This window comes from Rhineura floridana, chromosome 3 (genome assembly GCF_030035675.1).
Source record: "Rhineura floridana isolate rRhiFlo1 chromosome 3, rRhiFlo1.hap2, whole genome shotgun sequence".
In the NCBI taxonomy this organism is placed as follows: Eukaryota; Metazoa; Chordata; class Lepidosauria; order Squamata; family Rhineuridae; genus Rhineura; species Rhineura floridana.
Genome location: NC_084482.1, coordinates 41,031,160 through 41,056,715, shown reverse-complemented (window position 1 = coordinate 41,056,715; position 25,556 = coordinate 41,031,160). Strand labels below are relative to the sequence as shown.

Genomic DNA, 25,556 nt, shown 5'->3' with positions numbered 1-25,556 from the left:
CCATGACACAAGGGCAAGGAGCCAGTGCATTTCATACTCCTTTATAGGCTTGAGTTTGAAGGAGGTGAAATGTGGTGGGTTTGTAACTGTTGTTCTGAGTTTAGTTGTACAGGGTTCAAGTTACTCTCTTTAACAAATGGTATTATCAGTTCCCCAGTTTCCTTTCTGGCAGCATTCTTTACCCCATCATTCAGTTTGCACAATATCCCTGAATGATATTATTGCTCCTCACTAATATGTAAAGCTGCAAGCCAATACATGTCTACTCAGAAGTAAGCTCCATTGGGTTCAATAGGACTTACTCCTAGGTAAGTGTGTATTGGATTGCAGCCTAACTAAGACATTGCTTGTCTTATTCCATATTTTTGTGGGTTATAGATGGTGGACATTCAATGGCACTTCTCCCTTCTTTGGGTAAGGGACCCGTGTTAGCAGGAGGATGAACACTGAAATGTAAACCAGGCGTGGTTCACTTTTCTCTCCCTAGCTGACTATTCTGGTGCCCTAATCTACACTGTGCCCAGACAAACTTCTTTTCTTTCTTTCTTGGAGAGAAATGGAAGAATCTTGGTGACGGTTCAGCAATCCCACAAAATGCTACACAAATGCCAAGTGTTTTTCTCTCTTCTTTTAACTGAGTGTCTAAAGTGAACAAGGAGAGGCTTCTTTGGCAGAAGCCAGAATATGGCAGTAGCATTTGGACAGACAGTTCAAATCAGGGCTGGTGGCATGTGGGCCCTCAAGGGACCCTTGAAGATCCCAGTCAACTGCCCATGTTGTGCTGTTCAACCAGATAATTTATCTTGCAGAGGATGCAAACTGGTCACTATGTGGAGGGAGCTGATGGTTACAGTCTTTGTCTTTCCTACAATTCTTAATTGTCATTTGTCAACAATAAAAGTATATATATGTATTTTTTTTCAGAACTGTGGAAATGCCAATTCAGTGACCCTACCAGAGACATTGTTGTTTGTTTCAACTCTTGATGGGAGTTTGCATGCTGTTAGCAAAAGGACGGGGTCAATTAAGTGGACTTTAAAAGAAGGTGGGTATGAAAGATGTCATCTTGCCTTCATTTCACTAACTTTGATAACTGCAAAGTCAACATTATGTTGGAAACTGTTTCAAATACTGGAAAACCCAGCCACATTCTGAACAGTCTGACCCTATGCATGTTTACCTAGATGCAAGTCCTGGTTTCAGCTGGCTTACCTCCAAGTAAGTGTGCAAAGGACTGCAGCCTAACAGTGCAATCCTGTGCACTTCTACTTAGAAGTCAGTCCTATTACATTCAGTGGGATTTATTACAAGGAAAGTGTGTACTAAGGATGGCAGATCAAAACTACTATCTTAATATCAAGGCAGCTCATTTGCAGGAAACATTGAAATCTCTGTCTTGTTTTCTGATTTATTTTCCTTTTTTGTTATCCCTTTTGCAATTAAAAAAAATCAATGTCTGCCTTTAGTTGTTCAAAACATTAAGTCAGGTATTATCATTGTGGGTGCAACTTCTAAGGTATTATATGTGTCTAGTTGTTTGATTTCAGCAGACAGTTAGATAACCACTGTGTTATAAAATTAACCTCCATGTTTGGCCTCTATGACCAACATCATGTTTTGTGAAGGCTTTCCTACATTGTAGACATACTACTGTCATGTAGACAGAATCCACTCTGGAGTGGACTCATGTTTGTTCAATCTAGAGCTGGTTTCAGCTATGTCAAAGGACTCTTTGGTTTTACTATGAAGAAAGTTGTTTCACCAAATTGCTGGATTTGGGCTCCTAATGGTTGATTGCACATGAAATGCCTGAGTGAGATGTTAACTATACTTTGTCATGCTTCTGATCTGAATTAAATTAGAAGGTAATTGAATCCAATGTGTGCTTCTTTTGAAGTAAGTACCACAGTCTTCAGTGGAGGTTACTCCCAGGAAAGTGTGCTTTGGACTGCATCTCTCTCTGTCTCTGTCTCTCTCTCTCTCTCTCTCTCTCTCTCTCTGTGGGTGTGTGGGTGTGTGGGAGAGGGAGAGGGAGAGGGAGAGCTGCATTCCCATGATGTTGTCCTATGCAGCAATGTTATACATTTTGCAACCAGCTGATTGTGTGAAGTATGCCCAGGTGATTTGGGACTCCTCTGGGAGGGACTGTACTGATTGGATATGGGATTAGCCCTGCCTACATGGTTAAAATGTTGCCATATAGACACTGGCATCATCGGGGCAGCTCACATGCAGCTTGAAGGATGTGTGAAGGGGATCTCAGCTCAAGTCTGCACAGAGTCTTACATGGTGGCTAATAAATCTATTAAATAAGCAGATAGACAGATAAATAAACTAATTTACATGCAATGAACATTTATTAGCTGCTGCTACCAGTCTTCTGTATTGATAACCCAAGCCAGACAGACACACCTTGGGATGAACATTCCGGACCAGCTTCTACAGATTATCTAATTTTTATGGGAACTCCTCTGTTTGGAAGGCCAATCTTAATAACTGTGTAAACTACTTTTGTTTTGGAAATATTTTTTCCTGGAAATAGCATAAATCGGTTTGAGCATATAATATTATGATATTTAATTGTTCATTTAAATACTATAAAATATATGGGAGGATATAGCATGCACAGCAAAACCCATTTTTCTTTTCTACATTGATGGTTTTGACTTGTGGATTGATAAACAATAAAGGACAAGAGATTCCACTGAGAAAAGCTGTTGAACCTGTAGCAGTGATATGTAAAGCACTCCAGTTACTTGAATTACTGTCCTTAGTTTTAAAGCAAATGTATTGCAAAATGCCACTGGTACATTACAACAGTCAGACTGGATAATCCAGTTCTATAGAAAGTCTGTATTGCATTTGTACTGTTCATTTGGATCTTTATCTGTATGCAGTCTACTGAATTGGTGTATTGTAAGGTACTTAATAATTATTGGTTTAGTTCCATATACAATTAAAAAACACTTCTCTGTGCTAAAAGGAACATGAAGAGTCAGTACATTAGGGCTGCTTTTGAAAGCTTTTCTGTGTTCTGGCTTTATGTAATGAAATATTTTGAATCATGACACTATGGGAATGGAGTTTGCTAGTTACACTCTTTAATGCATAGCTGTGATTTTTGAGACATCTCTGACAGTGACTGTTCTGGTATAAGCTTAACTTAATCAAATGATATCCCACCTGTATTTGATCAGTAGTGGCTAGCCAGTTTTCATCCTACTTCTCAGCTAGTTTTAAATACCAAGAGAGTTTGGCGCAGCTAATGGAGACAATTTTGCAAGATTTGCATAAAAATTAATAGCTTTTGCTACTTGTGAAGCTTACTTCATTATTCTTAAATATGATTGTGAGATGCTGCATTGGCCCTCTGGTATAGGTCACAGGAAAAAAATTAATAAATAACAGCTCCAGTTCTATATCTCAGCCATATAGACCTGATTCATATCCCAAAAATCTGCTTAGAAGAGAGCAAGCAGGACATGACTAAAAACAATTGGGCTGCAGTCCTAACCCCATTTAGCTAGGAGTAAGCCTCACTGAATTAAATAAGGCTTACTATATAGTAGACATGGTTAAGATTGTACTACATATCCTCCATTCTGTCTAGCACAATCTATACAGACAAACAACCCATAGTTCCATGTCATTTCTACATCTTCTAGTTCCCAAATTCTTTAATTGTAGTTTCAATGTTAGGACTACCCAATCAACACTTGTTAGTTTAATTATCCAGATACAATGCATTATAGTTAACCACAATTGTTCATGCTGTAGTCCAAAGAAACACATAAAGAAAAACTGTAAAAACCTTTATAAGGAATAACAACTATATAACTGAAGGATTTGTACATAATGCTAAACCATAAACAACGTTTTGAAGTTGGCTTGATTCAACTAACTGTAGTTAAGATTAACCACAGTTTGTCCATGTTTGGATGACACAGCAAACTCTGGTTTATCTCAAATAGAAATGAAAGCTTCCATACTCTTCTTTACACTGGAAGAAAGGAGGAGTGCAAGCCTAGGACTCACTGAGGGTCATTTTCATAATGCTAAATTATGAAGTTGATATTCACACCAATATGTTGCAGATGGAAAAGATTATTAAGAATACTGGCCACTGCTTCTTTGTAATAGGACTGGAATACAGTTCTTCAATTCCTTCATTAGAATAGCACTCATTTTTAGACTCACTTCCAAAATGGTTTGTAAAAATCGTTTTCTGATCTTCTTGATTGAAAAGGAAAACATACCAATCAAAGACCTTATTTCCACCAGAAGTCTTATTTAGATGTAATATAGAATTGGGAATTTTCATTAAACAATATTTTCCACATGACTTCACAAGTTGTATTCTATACTGTATATAATTAGCTCTTGCTATTGACTGTTTTAATTAGGCTGCAGCCCAATTCTGTGGCAGCTTTCTGCTTGCACAGTTTTACTCTAATACAAATGTTAAGCCACCTTGAATATTGGCAAACCATGCTATTCAAGTAACAGCTTAGGGGTGCAGAGTTAAAATAGCTTTGTTAGATGTTGTGCACAGATGTCACAGACATGAATGTTTTTTCTTTCCTAAACCACTTTGCTTATAAGGGGAGCAAGTTAATAACGACTACAAGGCAGACCTTTAAAGAAACACATGAAAAAGATGCAAAGAAGAAATGGAAGATTTGGAACCAGTAGCTGAAGCAGTTGCTTTGGGGCATACAATAGAGCCCTGGGGCTTGTGGGGGAAGGTGTAGAACACCAAGACACATATGCATAAAGCATGGAAAAGATGTTCCAGCATTAACACACCAGTGTGAATGCAGCGAGATTCTTTGGTGATGAATAGGGGAAAGGACTGCTTGTAATGGTTACTGTGATCCAGCGATCGGGTTTTAATTGGGAAGGGCTGATACAGGATTGCGCAGGACTAGGAATTTTTGGCAAGCATTCATATTCACCTCTGGTGTGCCTTCCCACCTGCACAAAGAACTGTTTGAGGATCCATGCTTCCTTCATGATCTTTTAGGAAGTTCATCCAAGGGATGCAGTGTGCCCCAGATAATCTCTCTTGATCTGTTAAGAGTCCTTGCTAAAATGCACATGCTGCAAAAATGGAGGGAGGCAGTTGTACCAGCCTAAACTTGCTTGTTCCAGCAGGCTTTAAAAGATGTTTGGTTTTATCATAATTTTACTGTTCTGTTGTTTGCTTTATGTAAGGCTTGTTTTTATGTGCATTGCTTAGATATGCAAATGATTAAGCAATATATACATATTTTAATTAAATTAAATATTTTTAAAAAATACATAAATGGCTTTACTCAGGAGTTGTGAGGAAATTTGTCAGAAAGTTTTATGGAAATTGAAGTGATGTCTACTAGATTACACCTAGTTACCTGCTTGTTCATACATGCACAGTGTTCTAAAAGGTTGATGAGGTAGAACTTCACAGAAGCGATGCCAGTTCTTCAGAAGGGTTTATTCTGCTATAGGTTTAATCATCTTAACTTTAATACAGTTTACCACTGGAATAGAAATTAGACTAATAAACTTTTAATTTCCTTGTTTACCCCCACTCCCGTCAGATTGCTTTTTAAAAAATTGTGCTATATGGTTGACTACTTTCTCAACCTCCAATAAGAAAGTTGATTCTAGTGACAAATTCCAATTTTGTTAGAAGATCAACAATTGTACATATGAGTTCTTCAAAAACACTCTGATGTATGCCATCTGGAACAAGCAAGTCGTTTGTTTTTGATTTGTGAATGAGCCCTATAACTTCCTCTGTTGTTACTTCCATTTGACATTGTTTTTCAGAATTATTATTATTATTTATTATTTTTATTTATTACATTTATATTCCACCTTTCCTCCAAGGAGCTCAAGGTGACATACAAACATCACTCTGCCCCTCCCAATTTTATCCTCACAACAACCTGCGAGGTAGGTTAGGCAGAGAGACAGTGACTGGCCTAAGGTCACCCAGTGAGCTTCATGGCTGAGTGGGGATTTGAAGTCAGGTCTCCCAGGTCCTAGTCTGACACTCTAACCGCTACACCACACTGGCTAGTAGTAGCTGAAGGCCTGTGAAGATGGGGAGGAATTTATTTATTATTTATTATCATTATTTCTACCCCGCCCTTTTTCCAAAACTGGAACTCATGGCGGCTTCCAGATAAAAGCACACATATAATTAAAAACATACAAAAGTCTAGATTAAAATCAAATTAAACAATTTACAGTATTAAAACCATTCATACATACAGTTAAAATAATTCAAACTCAGTTTAAAATAATACAGTTAGGCAACAGCAATGCCGCACCCTTCAAGACCTGTCCTTAACAGCTTTCAGTTCTAAAGGCTTGTTGAAATAAAAAAGTCTTTGCTTGCTGACAGAAGGACTGCAAGGAGGGGGCCAGTCTTGCTTCCCTCGGAAGGGAGTTCCAAAGCCTCGGGGCAGCCACCGAAAAGGCCCTATCTCGCGTCCCCATGGAATGACTTCCATTCCTTTCTCCAACTCCACTGAACTATATCCTCGGCTCAAGCACAGAAACTGGCCTGATGCCATCCCTTGCTCTAAGTGCTACAGTGGCCTGGGGGCTAATTGGTCTGTAACTGGGTAAAGAACAGTGTGTACATTTATGGCCATCCCATCTCAATAAGGATATTGCAGAGCTGGGGAAGAGTAGAAAAAGGCAACTAGAGAGATTTGGAGAAAAGGGATAGTGACAAATTTTGCTCCCTCCCCTGGAATACTAGAACCCAACAAAAGTACATTTTCACATAAAGCATAATTAACTTGATGGAATTCACTGTCACAAAATGTGGTGATGTGCGCTGGTTTAGAAGGTTTTAATAATAGACAAATTCATGCAAGGTAGGGCTGTTGGTATCTATTGCCCATAGTTAATAGGTTTAAAGTAAGCTTTGAATCCCAGTTGCAAAGCACTGGGGACAGAGCTTGGAAAAGTTACTTTTTTGAACTACAACTCCCATCAGCCCCAGCCAGCATGGCCACTGGATTGGGCTGATGGGAGTTGTAGTTCAAAAAAGTAACTTTTCCAAGCTCTGACTGGGGAGCACGGGTGCCTTCACGCTGTACATTTGGGCTTTCCAGAAGCCTCTGGCTGGGCACTGTTCGAAAAGCATGTGCTGGACTAGAGGGATCATTTGTCTCATATCATAGGTCTATCCTTACATTCTTTTCATTTTTAGTATATAATATTAATCTGCAATGTCTAGTTTTGTGCTAAGTGAGTTGAAGGGAAGATAACACAGGATACGGGTTTAGGGTTTTGTTTTTGTTAGGTGAGAAAATATTGCCTTTATCACTTAATGTTTATCATGACAGCTGAAATATTATCTAGAATTTTAACAGAGCTGGGGAGGGTGTAGGAAGAGAAATGCCCCTGCTAGTGGTAGTCCTTGTTTCACAGTGATTTTAAAATGCAACAGTGTTGTCTTCATCATTGACACTCAAATCAGATATAAGAAATTATGTTCTAACCTTTCGACATTATCTGCAGCCATGGAAAGCAGTTCAAGTTTCCTCCTCCCCCCAGGTATCCTTTGAAAAATCTGAAATGCAGCAGTTGTTTAAGAACATGCACTCTCTTCTCCCTGCCTTAGAGAATAAGAAAGTGTGAAAAAGCATGCCTGTAAAGCTTTTTGGCCACAATTCAAGAGTTATTGACCCATTAAGAATGACTGGCAAACAAATTCTGCAATGTATACACGTGAATCTCACAATTCAGCTTTTTCCCTACTCAGTGAGACTCTTGTGCATACTTTAGATCAGGGAGAGTCTGTGAGCCTGCAAATGTTGCTGGACTATAACTCCCATATTCCGTGATGGTTGCCCATGATGGCTGGGGCTGGTGGGAGTTGTAGTTCAGGAACATTTGGAGGGCCACAGATTCCCCACCCTGCTGTAGACAAGTTACAAATAACAATTACAACAATGCTAGTTTGTCAAAGACATGGTTACTGCAGCCTCCGTTGTAGGCTGTTAGCCCCATTTTTAAGTGACACAGTTCCACCAGGATCCCACTACATAGCAACTACAAAAGTAATAAAGTTATGCAAACATTGGGTCATACCTGAAATCATGCTGATAAATAGTTAAAGAAAGACGCCAGATACAAGCCCTGCTCAGATCAATATTACACTTTTATATTTGGTTACCTTTATGTTATTGTCATATCAATGAAAAATAAGAGTTTTTGACTATCCTCTACAAGCTATAGTTTCTTGAGAGCACTTAATTAAATGTTTCTGACATGCAAATATGTTAGTCTAGACAAGGCCAACAAGATGTCAGGAACTGTAGAGCAGACATGTAATAAACAGGTTGATACAGTGCCTAGTGCCGGGATATTTTCATAACCTTTCAAGCAGAGTGGTATTTAAATACAAAAAGCTAGAGAGCTTGGAGATCTGTAGCAGTAAAACAACAATGTTTTCCTATTAAAGACTGCTAGAAATTAGTTGTACAGACTATGAGCAATGGCTGCACAAGGCACTTTATTTGCTTGTTTATCGATAATGGGGAGCAGAAGGGAGGGACCATATAGCTCAGTGACAGAGCATCAGCTGTCCATGTAGAACAGTGGTGGTGGTGGTGGTGGTGGTGAGGAACCTTTTTGGCCCACTACACCAGATCTTTCTCCCCACCCCATCCCAGGGGCCAACTTTGACATGTGGGTGGGGCCACCCAGTTGTGTCAGCTGATTGACAGGTGGACATAGTTTTGGGGAAAATGGCCTTGTGGCCCAAATTGGATCCCCTGGCAGGCTAAGAATGGCCAATGGGGTGGAGGTTCCATGCCCCTGATATAGAAGGTCCCAGGTTCAATACCCAATACCTCTACTGTAAAGGATCTTCGGTAACAGGATTGTGAAAAATCTTTGCCCATGGCCATTTGCAAGTCACAGTAAACCATAGTTAATGGTTATAAAATAAAAAAATACTGTGAATACACTAGTCCATGGAGAATACATACCACAATAGCAAGCTTAACATTGCATTTGAACCAGGGAATGTTACTTGCTTAGCTTCAAACAAATCTCAATGATGAGCCAAGGTTTGTTCTTAGCTTAGCAATTGTGATCTGTTTGAGTGTAACAATGATCCCTGGTTTGCTCATAACACTATGCTAGGGATTATAATTTGTTTTCTCTATGTAGTAGAAGGGAGGAGTGAAGTGGAGGAACAAGTGGCTCATGCATGGTAAGCTATGGTGACATGTGAATGCTGATAGTGAGGTAGCATTCTGTATCTTTAAAAATTGTGCAGGGGGAAGGGAGAATTTCACCTTGTGGTTTTTCTCATTATGGTGTTGCAAGAAAACCTGCACTTGGCTGAATTTTCTCTTCTCTTAAAGATACAGAATCATTCTCAGGCCCTGAGCCTGGCAACCCTATCTACAGTTATAAAGACAAACTAGCCTGCAAGGCTTTCAAGCAAGCAAGCTTTAGTCGTTAAGTTTCAGAAGAACATGTTTAAAATCAAGCCTAGATTTTTTTTTTTAAAATCATGATAGAGCAGTTTTCATGCTGAATCGTGACCCTTTCAAGAAAAGAAAATCTGGAAATCACCACCTTGGCAAAGAAGCCTTCAGTATGGCCTTTGCTCAAATTCAGTTCTGAGCTATCTTTCTAATCTGGACAGCTTGTTGTTTTCCAAATGAGAAGTTTCTGTCCCTAACCTGTCCATCAAGACAACTTGCAAAGTCACTTGGTTACTTGCCTTGAGCAGTGCCGTGAATACATTATATGAATTCTCATTTAACAGAGGTGCTACCTATTTTCTTCTTCTTTTAGGCACTTGATGACCAGCTACCATGTGATCACTCCTTCCTTATTAAAAATCTAGTTGACTATAAACAAACACTTTAGCTCATGGTTTTTCTATCTCTTGTTTCATTTAGTTGCCTTTGTCTAAACATTTAGATTCATTTTAAATTATACCATTTGACAGGATGGACAATGCATGGCCCATGCACAGAACTTCCAGCTGAGTTTTGCTTAGCGCTTAATGCATAATCCTACATACTAACAGGAAGCTCAGTTCTCTGGGTGCCGATCGTTAAGTAGCCAAAACACCACAAGAGGGAAGGTGTCAACAGGCTTCGGGCAACCCCAGGTTTGCAGAAGTATATTTTAAAAAAACTTTAGGAATAAACTCCTAAGTGTGTGTGCATGGGAACTGCCTAGTGATGACTGAGCATGTTCATTGGTTACAGAACTCTGAATGTTTCTGTGGTGGTGGTGGGATGAAATGGAATACCCTGTTAAAGGGCATGGCTGATCAGATTGAAACTGAACAAGAGCATTCCACACTGCAACATTTTGTTGCAGATCCCACTGATTTCTTTTTAAAACACCTCTCTTTAACCCTTATGATTCTGACAGTAACTAAAAAAAAATGGGGCTCGTGTAGCCATAAGGCTTGGAATGCCAAATAAAGCCAAATAAAAAGAACCATTCACTTTGGAGGAAACAAAACCCTCTTCAGAATGTTAAGATCTGGTGATTTTATATAATAACTACTTCAGAAGGTTGACCAAAGTCAAATATCGTAGGGACAGACAGGGCTTCTTCATAGGGTTGCCAGGCTCAGGGCCTGAGAATGATTCTGTATCTTTAAGAGAAGAGAAAATTCAGCCAAGTGCAGGTTTTCTTGCAACACAGTAATGGGAAAAACCACAAGGTGAAATTCTCCCTTCCCCCTGCACAACTTGTAAAGATACACAAGACCTCTTGGAGGCCGGGCCTGGCATTTGGCTGAATTTTCTCTTCTCTTAAAGATACAGAATCATTCTCAGGCCCTGAGCCTGGCAACCCTAGTGACAAATGCACAGTTGCCTGTTCTCGCTATGTGCACACAGTGAAAAAAAGCATAGTAGCTGATGGATTGCTGCTATTTGGGCACATAGCAAAAGAGATGTGTGTGGTATTCCACAGAGAAGTGAGATATGTGTACAGCATTTGCACCATTTCCTGGCAGGATGAATGTCCCTTTAAAAAGTTGTTTGACAAGCAGGAATTCAACAGGTGTGGCATTCTCTAGTGTAGAGAGTTAGTTATGGGGGGAAAACTGCTAAGCCTTGCCAGACAAAGGGAGCAACCCTGTTTATGTAGAAAAATTGCCTGGCCTGAAGCAGTCTAGAGCCTGTCTGTAAGAGGATTGCTTGTTCTCTTATTTCTTTGCTCTTGCATCATTTTGTTTGTGTGGGGAGGAAGCTGATCTAAAACTGTTTATAGTACTAGATATTGTTGGCAAGTAGACCTGTTTTCTTTCTTCACTGTACTTACTGCTTTAATGTGCTGAGACCAGGAGTCTTTTACAAATCTTTTTTCCTGAATTTTCCACACTCTTAGAATTATTCCATGCAGGTGAGATTGCAGTGTGCATGCCTTTTGAACATTTTCCACTTGCAAACAATAGGAGAATGGATATGCTTCAGACTTGTACAGCTATTGATGAAAGCACTGATGGAAAGATATGCATGTTTACTTGGAAGTAAGTGCTATCCAATGTAATGGGACTTACTCCAAGTAAGTGTGTAATTGGACTGAAGCCTTAATCAATCCCCCTTTTTATTTGCTTTTCCCCACCCCCAGCTCAAATGAAAAAAACATTTTTAGCATCCTGAGCTTTTTTGGAAGCACAAGGTCCACTAGTGATCCTGTAGCATTGCCCTTCTGTGAGCAATTGATCACAAAATTAAAATAACACTATATTCCCCATTCCAATCGCCTTAGGCAAGATCCTAGTATATCAGAAGTAAGTCCTCTTTCAGCAAAGGTCCAGCTTCTCCCTGCTCTTGGCCCTTTAATTACTGGTTTCCTTCTTGCCCCTTTCTTTTAAAGTGGCTTGTGCCCCTTCATTGAGGACAACATGGAAAATACTAAAATGCAATAAGTTGACACTGTAAACTGGTGCCTATTCTGGAGGAAACAGCTACTGTGAAAACAGCAGAAGTTAAAGAGGGGAACTACATCACATTCACATAGCATCCCTCTCTCCCATTCCGTCTCTAGAATAATATTCAATAGGGACAATGTTCTGGTCCTCACACTGACCAGACAACTATCAGCTCTCAGCCTTCTTACAGATGAGGGACAGGACACTAGATGTTTGGGAAGGTTAGTGGAGTCCAGTACAGTATGGCAGAATGAGCATACGTAACAATTTACAGAGTAAGATAAGCAAAGACAAGTCCTTGTTCCAAAGAACTTCCTATCTAATTTTTAAAAATGGGAGCACATAGGGAAAGGGACAAAGGGACATGATGAAATAGTAGAGGAGGTGTTGTGGGGAAAACAAGCTCATAAAGTGATGTATGTGAACAATGAGCAGGATGGAAAAACTTTCCAGTCTGGGAAACGTCTATGTAACAGTAGCATATCAAGCTCTCTGTTTTAGCCAGGCCCCTATCCAACCTTTCCTTGTTATTATTGGGAGTTGGCTCTTGCCAACCTGTAATCTCCCTGACAGGTGAAGCAGGTGGTAGTAGCGTTATCACCGACTAGAAGCTTGATATGAGTGAGGTCAGGATGCTGAATTGCTTTGACTCTGACTTTCTGCTTTGTTTGTGCAGATCCTGTACTTCAGGTGCCATTACACGTGGAAGAGTAAGTCTTCTTTCCTTCTCCCCACTCCCCTGATTCTTGGTTTTTATTGACAACAAGATGAAGGCAGTGGTAAATGCAAGCATCTTAAAGTTAAAGGGAAGCCATTGAATTGGCCCAGATAACTGATAAAAGGAGTAGTATTCAGCAAGATGAATTACATGTGTATAAACAATAGTATATGAATGCACAAGGGGATGGGGTTTCTGGTCCATTTCATCTTCAGAATCTCTCTGTGTCAAACTCCATAATGATCTGTGAATTCATCATGGATCCCAGCACAGAGCAAATGGGCAAAAAATAAAATAAAAAAAATCCCACCAAACACTGTAAGTGCACAAGGCTGCTTTTGCCATAATCTGGCGCCAGCTCTTTTTTTCATTACAGGCCAAGTATGTTGGAAAAGGGAGAGAAATCCAGTTGTCAGGTCATTTTGCTGCTAACTTAACTCATAAACAAACTTTTAAAATGAAAGGTCTTCCAAATGGACTGTGAATTAAGTCACATCCACACCATATGTATAAACACTATTATACAACTGTTGACAGTCACTGAGGTTTTGGGAACATGCAAAAGCCAATTTAAAAGTTGAAAATCAATGGGTTGTATTCCACTAAGTCCTGCGCAGAGTAGACCCATTGAAAATGATGAACCTAAGTTAGTCATGTCCATTAACTTCTTTGGGTCTACTATGAGTAGGACTTGCACTGAATACCACCCATTCCTTTCCCCAAAGAATCCTGGGAATTGTAATTTGTTATGGATGCTGAGAGTTGTTAGAAGACCCCTCACAGAGCTACAGGACCCAGGACCCTTAATAAATTACAGTTCCCAGGATTATTTTGGGGAAGCCATGACTTGCACTAGTATAAGAGCACTTTAAATGCATGGTGTGGTTGTGACCTTAGATAGAAAAGATTTCTTCTTGCAGAAGTTGAAGTGCTTTTCATTTACACAAGGGGGTGGTGGTCTCAGATTTCCATTGATTCCCTTTTCCAGCTGCAGCCCCCTACACCATATCCCAGGCTTTGGGAGGAGGGGGCAACAGATTGCAGCAGGACGGGAGATGTGGGAAAGCCTCATTCTGCAAGTGGATTTTCATTTGTGGTTCTTCACTCTGTGTTTCTGTAGAATACTTGGCATATTTCCATTTTAAGTAGGTTGGCTGGGCCTGTTTAGCAGCTTAAGCATATTAACTGGGAAGCAGGTTTCATTATTTTCAGTGGAAGATTCTGCCAAGTGGACCCATTTAAGAGTGCTTTGGGTTGCGCTGCATTTACAAAGATGGTGGGAATCACTATTTTGACATAGTACTTCCCAGCATATTGTTTTATTCAAATGCATGCCCTGTAGCTAGTTGATACTGCCAGCTTTTTACTGGACCTGTGATTGAAGTTTTAACAACAGTGTGAAACAGAAATTGTGCTAGTGAAGGTTTTTTTTACATCACTTAACTCCATGCCAGGAAAAACTTCACCAGCTGAATGTCTGTGTGTCAGGCTGCTGTCAAAAGTGCCAGAACAGGACCAGTAAAACATGCTATTCTGCAGTAAGCATGGGTTATTATGAGGTCAACTAGGATCAACATTGTTGCCAGTGTTTCCCCAGGACTAAAATACAAATAACCTGGATTGTCCAAAATGTAATCACTCTTATAAGAATATCTTGGTGGGGAACATTATAATTATATGGTCTCCCAAGCCCCAGCACTCCATATTGACAGGGAGGGTGATTTTATTTAGCATCTGAAAGCATTCTAAGTTTTAATTTCCAAAATGGCACAGCATACTGAAAAGAAGTTTCCAGATTCAAACATACTTTTTAAGAAAAGAAAATTTTAAAATCTGCTCTTCAAAAAGAGAAACCTGTATATAGCAATGCCAAATTGTGGCCATTACTGAGCTGTTACTATGTTACATGGCTTGGTAATTGAAGTCAATGACCCAGTTCGGGCATAACAATCTCAGTCTGATAATCCATGATATTATTGGGCTGGGAACAAACCATTTACACACGTACTCTCTTCTCCTTTCTCTTGTGTATTCTTAATTTTTTTAACCACGGCTTCCTGTGATATCTAAATGAGGAGATTATGATGTAAGAGTTCTCCATAAACCATGATATCAACCAAGATTTGATATCCTGTCTTGTAGGGATTGCCAAAACCACAGTCCAGGGATGGTTACAATATTGTCAAATAAAATACAATAAATGACAACAATGATTAAAATATTTAAAAGAAAGTACCAAAAATTAATCAGCTAAACAACAGCAGACAAATTCAAATTGTTTTTATTCACTTTATGGAAAAAAACAATGTATAAAAAAGGAATGTTTTCAGCAAGTTGTACTAGCCTCGAAAAGACTGGAACAAACCCACCAAACTAACTTTGGTGGAAATGTGGGATGTGACTTGAAAGATTACTGTGTTAATCCAATCCCCTATGGGACTGGGTCTCTGGTATAAATAATGGTGGCTTTATGTGCTATGCCAAGTTAAAAATAAGTATTTCACACTTCACTTTTTACATTAGGGGAAAAAAAGAAAGAAAAATAGTTGCCTACACTAGAGAGCAGGAACTGAATACTATTGTGCTTCACTTTTTTCATAAATACATAACATTAATTACTGTTTTCATAACTTCTTAAGTCCTAGGCCAGCATTTCTTCCCGATCCTAACGATGGAAGTCTGTACACACTTGGTGGCAAGAATAATGAAGGCTTGACTGTACGTATAACTTAATCAGACAATAGCTATGTTGTTTCCATAGAATGAGAGCCTTTGTAGATGACAAATTGCTTATCTTTTAACATAAAGGCTTTGCCACTCAAGGTATATCCTTTCTGGCAACTTGTTCAGAACTTTGATTTTTTTAAAAATCCTGGAGAAGAAGCATGCTCAGCCTTCAAAGAACTTTTTTAAAAACTGAAAATAAAAAATAAAAATTTAAATATATTATTTAAAGTTCAAAAAATGGTAGGGCATTGCAGTGGAAGGGATGGCTATCAGGTGTTTTTAAAAATGTAACATGAGTGTCCTACACTTGACTAGTACAGGAGAAACCTCTATTTATAAAATCATTTTTAGAATTATTTGTCATTACTTGAAAATCTAAATAAAAACAATGTTTTTAAGTTCTACATTTTCTGCCTTTTTCAAGCTGGCACAAATAAATTTCAGATATACAAATGAAATAGATCTCTTTCTTTCTTTCTTTCTTTCTTTCTTTCTTTCTTTCTTTCTTTCTTTCTTTCTTTCTTTCTAAATCATCCCCATCATTATTATTTTATTTATTTCTACTCTGCCTTTTAGACCAAGCCCTCACAAGATGGCTTACAGGAAAAACATTAAAAGCAATATAATAATCGAATAAATAACATGTAATAAAATCTGTCCAGATAAAACTATATACAGAGGATCAGCATTCAAAAGCTTGATGAGTTTTTAGGGTCCACTTAAGAAGGGGCCAAGCAGAGTTCTCAGGGAGGGAATTCCACAAATGTAGGCTCCCCACTGAAAAGGTTTTGTCCATGGTACACGGCCACATGATCTGGCCTTAATGGCTGGCCAGATCTTAGGGCCTGGGCAGGTTCATATGGGTATAGGCCAGGTATGAGGAATCTTTGGCTCTCCAGATGTTGTTGAAGCACCAGCTTCCACCGTCCCTGGTTATTGACCATGCTTTCTGGGGCTGATGGGAGTTGTAGTTCAGCAACATCTGGAGGGCCAAAGGTTCCCCACCTCAGTATAGGCAAACCTTCAAATAACCTGGTTCTAAACTGTTCAGATCTTTAAAAGTTAGTACTTGCCAGGAAGCAAATGGGTAACAAATGTGACTGATAAAAATGGGTGTCATATGATTAACTTGCCTGCCCCCCACAAGCAATCAGATGACTGAATTTTGCACCAAAACCAGGTGAAGTTTCTGAACTTCTAAAGGTAGACCTACATAGAAAGCATTACAGTCTGCTCTGGATATACCAGATCATATGAACAAATCTTGTATTATGTCAAAGTTTTCCCATTCTGGTTTGGAGAGCAAGGGCACCATAGTTCACCAATTCATACATAGCTGTAATCTATGATTTGTCTGAACTAGGAAGTCGGACAGGAAATTGGAGCAGGCAAGTGTGAGAGGGGGCAGAGTGTGAGCCCATGGAGAGTCCAAGTGCCCTTTGGTGTTAACACGTGAATCAGCCTAGTGTAACAAAGGGAAAAGGTGCATCAAATGAAAATATAACCAAGGAGTGAGGCATTCTTTGTTCTAAAAGGAACAGACCCACAAGTAAATTTAAGTTGCTGTTCTTTCAGGCGTCAAACAGGTTCATTGATAACCAAGTTGTGCAGAGGTTTAGGCATTTCTCTGTGTCCCTTATTTATTAAAATGTTCTGAAGTTCTTGCATTTACCAGAATTGTGCCCTACTTAGGCTATTAGCTAATACACTTGTTAGGTGCTGGTGCCAACTTTAGGAAACTAATTCCAGGAATGGATACACCCAAGTTTGATGACAGCTTGTCTGGATTCCCATACTCTTGGTTCAGGAGCAGAGAGCGATGAATTTATAAAGTTCATTGTGAACTTCAGGAAAGTATTTTTGGCTTCATAATAATTCCAATATACAAGTGTCTATTAGACACTTTGGATAATTTTTAAATTGTATTATACATGCAGCATTTGAAAGAGATTAACTGGTCCTTGGAACATCTTTTCAGGTGATTATAATATATATAAGGCCCTTAATTGTAGCCTGAAGGAATCAAGGTATTCAGCAACCTTGTCAAGAAATACAACGTATTCCAGGAATTTGTGGGGTGCTTTTTTTGTATTGGTTCCATAATTACTTTCAGTACATATTGCCTCTCTGTTTCTTTTTGAAGTACATGGAGTGTTTAAACAGGCATGCTCTGACCTCCTTGCAGATGTTCATTGCATAGTTGTTTCAGAACTGAGGTTTTGTGATGAAATAAGATATAAATATTAGCTTCCTATGAGTTTCTTTTCCTGAATCTGTTATAACTTCCTCTTATAATTTTAACGATGATATATTTTCTCCTGAATGCCCCAAAAGACATAACAGTAGAGCAACATGCCTTGCGTGCAGTCCCTGATACCTCAAGGTTTTGTGGGTTATTTTTTGAAGAATCAACAAATGATGCTAAACACTTCTCTCTGTCTGAGAGCCTCTGCAAGTCAGCAGACAATACAGGGCCACATGAACAAATAGTTTGACCTGGATAAGGCTTTTCCTACATTCCCAATACACTCTTTTGTCTTTTGTGTAGGAGGCAGACTTTTCTGAACATTCTGTCTTTTGATCTTTTGCGTCCTTTAGAATTTTTATAAAAATGATGTGGTGGAAGGAACCCTTCTAGACTTTCGAAGTACATGAAGGTCCTGGGGGTAGCTGTTGTGCTACATTTTTCATCTTCCCACAAGAAAGTAGAATCACACAGTGTTTACAAGCAGCTGTAAAATGCACCTGTGATTTCAATATTTTGATGCACTGCCCCCAGTCTTTAGGAAGATTCACTGTTGATGTATTATGCTTCTGTGAAGCGCAAGAAGGGTTGCTATTCTCTGCTCACAGCCATGGGAGTTTACTGAAGTAGCTGTGTGCCTTTAACATTTTGAAGATGCTTTTTTAAAATTGTGTGTGTATGTGCGTGCGTGCGTGCGTGCGTGCGTGCATGCAGATGTCACAGTTGCTAATTTCTGAAGTTTCCGCCCCTTCCATGAATAATTAGAAGTTAAAATTCTGAGTGAGGGATGGATGCATCTTGACTGTACCACACATAATACACATGCATGAACACTAAAGCACTATTTCATGCACAACTTGCCGTTTCACAATGATTGCTGAGGTTCATTTTGAACTGTTAAGTATGATAACATATAATAGACAACTTTGTTTTTCTAGCCTAACACCTTTTAAATCTTGTGACCACCTAATTTCTAATGTTTGTAAGATTTTAGAAAAGGAAATCTTACTATCAGCACACTACACACCCGTTGCCAGTAGAGCAGGCATGGAGAACTTGTGGCTGTTCAGATGTTGCTGGACTCCAGGTCCCATCTTCCCTGACCACTAGCCATGCTGCCTATGGCTGATGAGAACTGGAGCCCCAACAACATCTGGAGGGCCACAGCAGGCTCACCAGCACTGCAGTACAGGATAGGCTACTGCAAAATAGCAGGTAAAGAAGTAGCTTCAGCAATGCAAACGTTGGGGAGGAGGTGACACTGGGACACTGACAGCAGGCATACAAAACTGTTTCTGTTTTCACCTGTGAAATGTTGGAGTGTGTGCTTTAGCTCAGTGCAGACATTCAAATCCTACACTGATCAGGATTGTCCTACCTTGTCCCAATGCTGATGGTACACCCACTCTGTCTGACATTTGTATTTTGAACCTCATGTTTCCATTGTGGCTTACATGCTTAGAGCCCAATACATGCAGTTCTGATCCATATACCTCAGTTTTGTGTTGCACAGACTTTGAGGACGAGACATGTGCACATTGGGTTCCAGATACCTAGGCCCCAATGCCAACATGTAATCCACTGTAAGAATATCTGCTGGGGCAGAATAGGTGCATCACCTGTGCTCTCAAGTGATCATTTCAAGATCCCTTGCTGCATGTAGGATATGAAGCTTCAGCAATGAGATTAGTGTATAACTGAACAAGTCAATGCAGAAGGTGCACGAGAGATATGTTATATTTGGTTGATTGGCATGGTAGACAGAGCATCAGACAGGGACTGGGGAGATCAAGGTTCAAATCCCTGACTGACCATAAACTCACTGAGTGACTTTGAGTCAGTTTGTCTCTTAATCTGACATACCTAACATATTGTGAGGATAAAATGGTGAGAACAGTGTATACTTCCTTAAGATTCATGGAGGAAGAACATGATCTTTTAAAAAATTTTTAAAAAACAGTATCTCTGTTTCTGTTTGGTACTAAAATTCATTTATATATGGCTATTTTCTGCTAATACTTCAATATTCATATATTCTGTGTTACTACATGTTAGGGTCTTAGGGAGCACGTGGCACCTAAATTGTTATCACTCTCCTTTCTTGTGAGAAATACACGTTTAAACATTAGGAGAAAGAGAGAGATAACATCTGCTTTTCTTTCCTGTGGTATTTCTCAAAACAGAGACGCCTGTCTAGTGCATGTGCACAGTGTTGCAATATATTTTAAGTTGAGGGGTGGAGAGAGAATGACAGACCTTACATTTTCAATAAGCAGGAGTGGAAGAATAAATAGGAAAAAGAGGGGAAATAAGAAGAACATTAGGCTCTTCCCTCAGAAGCAGCTGCAATATCTGATTTTCATTCTTGCACTTTGTTTTATTGGTGATACTTTGTAGCAGTGAAAGGTTAATATCACAGCTTCACTGATCCAAGTCTTTTGTCATGTCATATGACGCAAGGCAGATGCAGATCGCAGATACACCAAACAGACCCTGACGTACATGAAACTTCTAGAGCAGGCAAGCCTCAAATCTCTTTCAATTGACCCTAAAACAGCAGCATGCTTAGAAATGACGTTTGCTGATTTCTTGTTATCTTGGAAATTTCAGTTAATGCTGAATATGAAATCAAGACGGCTATTGTTTATATTCTAGAAATTACCATTCACCATTCCTGAGCTAGTTCAAGCATCCCCTTGCCGCAGTTCAGATGGAATTCTGTACATGGGTAAGGCCTCATTTGGTTCCTAAAAGTGAATTAAATATATTTTAGGGCTACAGCAGCTGAAATACCTCTCCATGGAGCAAGTATTTTTGCATGGAAATTTCCCCCTCAGATTTGGCAGTATATTTTCTGTCCTTCTTGATATTTACTCTTTAAATCTAGTTTTTTATTACTTAACAACAACAAAGGTCACCTGTCTTTAGTTAAGTGAACTACTTTGCAACACGTTATTCTTGGCCTTTTTACATGTTGAATTTAAATATGTATAATTATAGTATCCTTTTTTATGCTCGATTTGATCTCTATCTTAGGTAGACCACCATGTAGGTTTTGGATATCTGGGTTTAATGTTATGTTTGACAGTGAATTCCTTGACTTGACTTGAGCTGTTGTAACTTTCAGCCTCCATTTCCTCATACTGTTGGGACTATAAAGCAGGCATGGGGAACCTCAGGCCCCAGGGCCTGAGTGTGACCCTCCAGGCCTCTCTGTCTGGCAGTCTGGACTCTCACCTGCCACACCCTTCTCCACAGGCCGTATCCCTCACTGACCTTGCTCAAGGGTCCCCAAGTGTTTTTGCTTGGCAAGAATGTGTCCTCAAACTTTGTGCTTCTTGCTTGCCTGGATGGAGTTAGAGAGGGATATGTGAATAAATTAACAATTGTTGCTCCACCCACTTTTGCTTCTAGTCCTGTCCACCACTGGCATATGGCACCCAGAAGGTTGCCCAGGAGGGAATGAGGCCCCTAGGCTGAAAGGGGTTTACACTGTTCTGTAAAACAACATTTTGAGTAGCCAGTTGCTGGGATTTTACAAAATGGCCTTAGTGATCCTAAAATGCTATTTTTTTCCCATTAGGAAAAAAGCAGGATAGCTGGTATGTGGTAGACCTCATGACAGGAGAAAAACAGCAAACATTGACTTCTTCATTTGCTGAAAGCTTGTGTCCATCTACGTCCCTCCTGTATCTTGGCCGGACAGGTAAAACGGTGTTGTATTTCCTTCTACCACTTCAAAGGGAACTTTTGAAAGGCAAGGCAGGCCGGCAGGCCTGAAAGACATAAGCTCATAGTAATGAGGTTTATTTAACATCTGAAGATGAAAGCTTTACACTAAAAATCATTCACCTTCACACAACAATGAGACTGTGCAGTGGAATGTACAATAGCTGCTCAGCCATTGCCTTTGGTGGCTTGTTCAGCATTTTATTTTATTCTGCAGTGATGAGTGATTATGCCACATCATACATGAACTATTTGGGTTTTGATAAAATTAAATTAAATTTGCATCAGACCAAGGAGAGTCCATCTACTCTAGCACCCTCTTACTAGCAGCAGCCAGCCAGCTGCTGCTGGGAAGCGGGTAGGGCATGAAGGCAGTTGCCCTCCCTGACGACTGCCCATTGGCACCTGGGATTATTCATGAACTGTCTCTAATCCTGGTGGCTTTGTGTAGCTGTGATTGCTAAAGGCCATTTATAGAAAGCAAAGAGTCGTGTCTGGCCAGGCATGATGGGTGTGGGATGACTGAGCAGCAGTCATTTTTATTGAGCATCAAACTGTTGGTGGCTTGTGCTTACTGAGAAAGGGTCCGTAGCGCAGTCTTAAGAGCGCATGCATTGCAAGCAGAAGGTTCCTGGTTCAAAGTCTGGCAACTCCAGTTTAAAAAGGCACAGGTAGCAGGTGGTGGGAAAGACCTCTCTCTGCCTGAGACCCTGGTAGTAGACAGAGTAGACAGTACTGGACTTGAAGGCAAATAGTCTGACCTGATACGAAGTCAGCTTCCTATGTGCCTAGGACCCCTAGCAGGCCCAAGTATATCTTGCCCAAGTGGAGGAGAGGGCACACCAACTAACTTATTTTGTTATGGGAACGAAATTGCCTGTATGTTCCTTCCTAAACTTGATTTTGGTCTTCTAACCCAATATCATTTTTCAGTGGTGCAACCCTATCATTAGCCACATCACAGGAGCTAGAAGCTCCTCACTCTGAGAAATTAGAAAATATGTCTTGAAGATTATAGAAGATGCCATGAAATCATGATCTATGAGATTCTGTCTCATAAAACAGTTACTTTTCCACATTCAGAGATAGACGGGAATGGTATTGTGAGCTGGAAAAAAAAGGCTATAATCTGAAATGAAGAGCACATTTTAACAGAGGAAAAGTCTGGTTTACTTTTTAATTACTACAAAATGAGCGTTGAAATCTGCTGGTATTGGTAGCGGAAAAATCTTTAAAAAAATACAAGGATGTGAACATACCAGGAGCCTTTGTTTAGAGGATTGAGGAGTGTTTGGTTTTGTTTGGCATAATAGAAATTGAAATTGTGTTTTTTTAAAAAACAGAATATACCATCACAATGTATGATACCAAGAGTAAGGAGCTGCGATGGAATGCCACTTACTTTGACTATGCAGCCACCTTGCCGGATGAAGATGTCCAATACAGTAAGAACATTGGTCCTAATTGCAGGCTGAAATGCTAATACTGCATATTTTATATAACTGTGAATTAGTAAAGGCTTTGTGTGATTGTCTGCATTTCTTTACATTACAGAAATGTCTCACTTTGCATCTAACGGAGATGGGCTGGTGGTAACTGTGGACAGTGAGTCGGGGGATGTCTTGTGGATCCAGAATTATGGCTCCCCTGTTGTAGCTTTTTATATCTGGCAGCGGGAAGGGTTATGGAAAGTGATGCACACAAATGTGGGTATAGAAACACTGCGTTATCTGACATTCATGTCTGGCGAAGTTGGACGCATTACTAAGTGGAAGTATCCCTTTCCAAAAGAAACAGAAGCCAAAAGCAAATTGATGTGAGTATAACTTCCCCCTCCACCATTAATGTTCTGTTTAATGATCTTATAAAAATTGTGCTTATTATATCAAGTCAACTCAGTTAATGCCTTGCAGGAAAGAAAACATGCTTTAACTATGGTCACCTACTGCCTGCAAGCAAACTATGTTTTTTCAAATAATTGTATACTTTGGGTTCTGAAGATAATGGAATGAGATCAATCTATATTAAACAAGGTTGTGGGGCCTTTCAAGATCGATTTACTGTCATTATTAAAACTTCCCACCTGATCTTTTAAAAGTGCTTCAAACCCTGCCCCCCTAAAAAAAAGTACAAGTTGCTAGTACAATCTGTCCAAAGAGAAATCCAAGGTATGATAGATAAATGAGATATTCCTGAAACAGAAATTATTTATTGGATTTCTGTTTCAGGAATATCTCATGCACCAATGTGGGAATGCTCACATTGCCTCTTAAAAATATTAAAAACTTCTGGCAAAATCTTGTGCAGACTTTCACCTCTCCGTAGTTCTGTGGGGGTTTTTTTGTGTATGAATGTTTTTCCCCTTTTAAGTATAGTGGTATACTCAAGTGTTCTTGTCCTCCTTTGCTGAAGCGTATCTCTTCCCTGTTCTAATAAGAGTAGCTGAGATCCAAAGACCTGCTTCCACATGTGGGAGACACTCCTTTTTGTACCAGAGGGGTCCCCCAATTTTCACTACTTTTTCTCCTCCAGCTACAGCATCTTGTGCAATTTGGTGGTGGTGGTGGGGTGATAAAAGGGCTGCCTTAGGAAGGAGATAGACAGCTCCACTGGATCCAAGCCAATGTTTTTAAAGTAGTCAGCTGGCTATTTATTGATAGCATAGTCATTTCTTTCCTGAATCAATGAGAATATTACACTATCATTCCTGGACTGGGATTTGCGGCCCGCTAATGAATTTTTTTGTCATTTGGAAAGAGCTTTCATATGGGAGTGAAGAGAGATCAAATCAGAGGACTACAGTTGCATGTTCATTTTTATAATGTGCCGTAAAAATCATAACATGTATTCAATTCAGTTTACTATCCTACAATCATGTTTGAAGATTATAACTGACATTTCAATTTACTTTTGAATTATTTAAGTGAAATAATGCAGCTTCAAACTGCATGGACATAATGAAATTTAACAGAGGCAAGGTTTGGGTTCAGCCCTTTCACTTCAAATCATTAGCACTATAAACATTTTTAAAATCTGGAAAAACTGTATTTTCATATTTAATTCATGATGCTTGAAACTGGCATATAGATTTGAATGTAGAAATGCAAACATGAACTTCTTAAAATGAATGGCACAGGTGTAAAACATTCAAACGGGGGTTGTGGCTATCTCTGTGGCCTGGACCCTTTGGGTCTTTGGGCCTAGATAAAGGGCAGCTTTTCACAATAATGGCTGCCACGTGTAGACTGCTTCATCGGTGGTCCAGATGGCATCTGCTCCAAGCAATGAGCCATATTTATATGTACTGGCTCACCAATACATAATGAGGCACTGGCATAAGAGAAGCAAATACAAAGAAACTGACTTCCCTCTTAGAATTGTTGTCATACAGGGGCAGCTTCTAGTGATTTACATAATGAAGCTATATCACAAAGGATTTCCCAGAGGCAGGAAACATACTTCACTTTTCAGATCTGGTCTTTCTCATCAAAATATGCATATATTTCTGGTCAGTTTAGCATTGCTGGTATTTTCATACAAAATATATAGCTATGTGTACAGATGGTTTTGTTGTATATATGGTAAACCTTAGTCCCTCAACTATTTCAGGTTCATCTGAAAATAGCTATTATAAGTACCTTAAATAAACAACTAGACAGCAGCACTGTAACATTTTCTTCCTGACTCTCATTGTTGTACTTCTAGGCCAACACTCTACGTAGGAAAATATTCCACAGGCTTGTATGCATCACCATCGATGGTTCATGAAGGAGTGGCTATTATGGTAAGCTGTGCTGAGCCCACATTTTCAGTAGATACAATCTCCCCCCCTCCCATTCAAAATAGAATGAGGAACTTGAGCTTCTTCCCACATTTTTTCAAAATATAGATTCATAATCCATTTTCTGTCTACTCTTAAATCAGCATCTCTATTTGTATCTATACTGGATTTGATTTTTTTTGTGTTTATTTATATCCTGCCCCTCCTCCCAGAAGGAGCCCAGGGCAGCAAACAAAAACACTAAAAGCGCTTTAATACATCTCAAAAACAAAAGACTTTAAAACATATTAAAACAAAAATCTTGAAAAACATCTTTAAAAAACAACTTTAAAAACATCTTAAAAAGCAATTCCAGCACAGAAGCAGACTAGGATAAGGTCTTTAGTTAAAGGTTTGTTGAAAGAGGAAGGTCTTCAATAGATGCTGAAAAGAT

The 25,556-nt window shown here is 39.4% G+C and overlaps 1 protein-coding gene across 4 annotated transcripts in view; it reads left to right on the top strand.

The window, feature by feature from the left end:
- The window catches only part of ERN1 (endoplasmic reticulum to nucleus signaling 1), a 71,083-nt gene that overhangs the window by 22,245 nt on the left and 23,282 nt on the right, over positions 1 to 25,556 (top strand). For 3 of the 4 annotated variants that reach the window (XM_061615513.1, XM_061615515.1, XM_061615514.1), the window contains 8 exons: positions 925 to 1,045; positions 12,600 to 12,633; positions 15,281 to 15,359; positions 20,269 to 20,341; positions 21,197 to 21,319; positions 22,686 to 22,787; positions 22,897 to 23,158; positions 25,048 to 25,126. In XM_061615513.1, the coding sequence (XP_061471497.1) occupies positions 925 to 1,045; positions 12,600 to 12,633; positions 15,281 to 15,359; positions 20,269 to 20,341; positions 21,197 to 21,319; positions 22,686 to 22,787; positions 22,897 to 23,158; positions 25,048 to 25,126 (873 nt within the window). Of the gene's footprint in view, positions 1 to 924; positions 1,046 to 11,901; positions 12,145 to 12,599; positions 12,634 to 15,280; positions 15,360 to 20,268; positions 20,342 to 21,196; positions 21,320 to 22,685; positions 22,788 to 22,896; positions 23,159 to 25,047; positions 25,127 to 25,556 lie in introns of those variants that run through there. The other variant, XM_061615516.1, reaches the window with a different exon arrangement.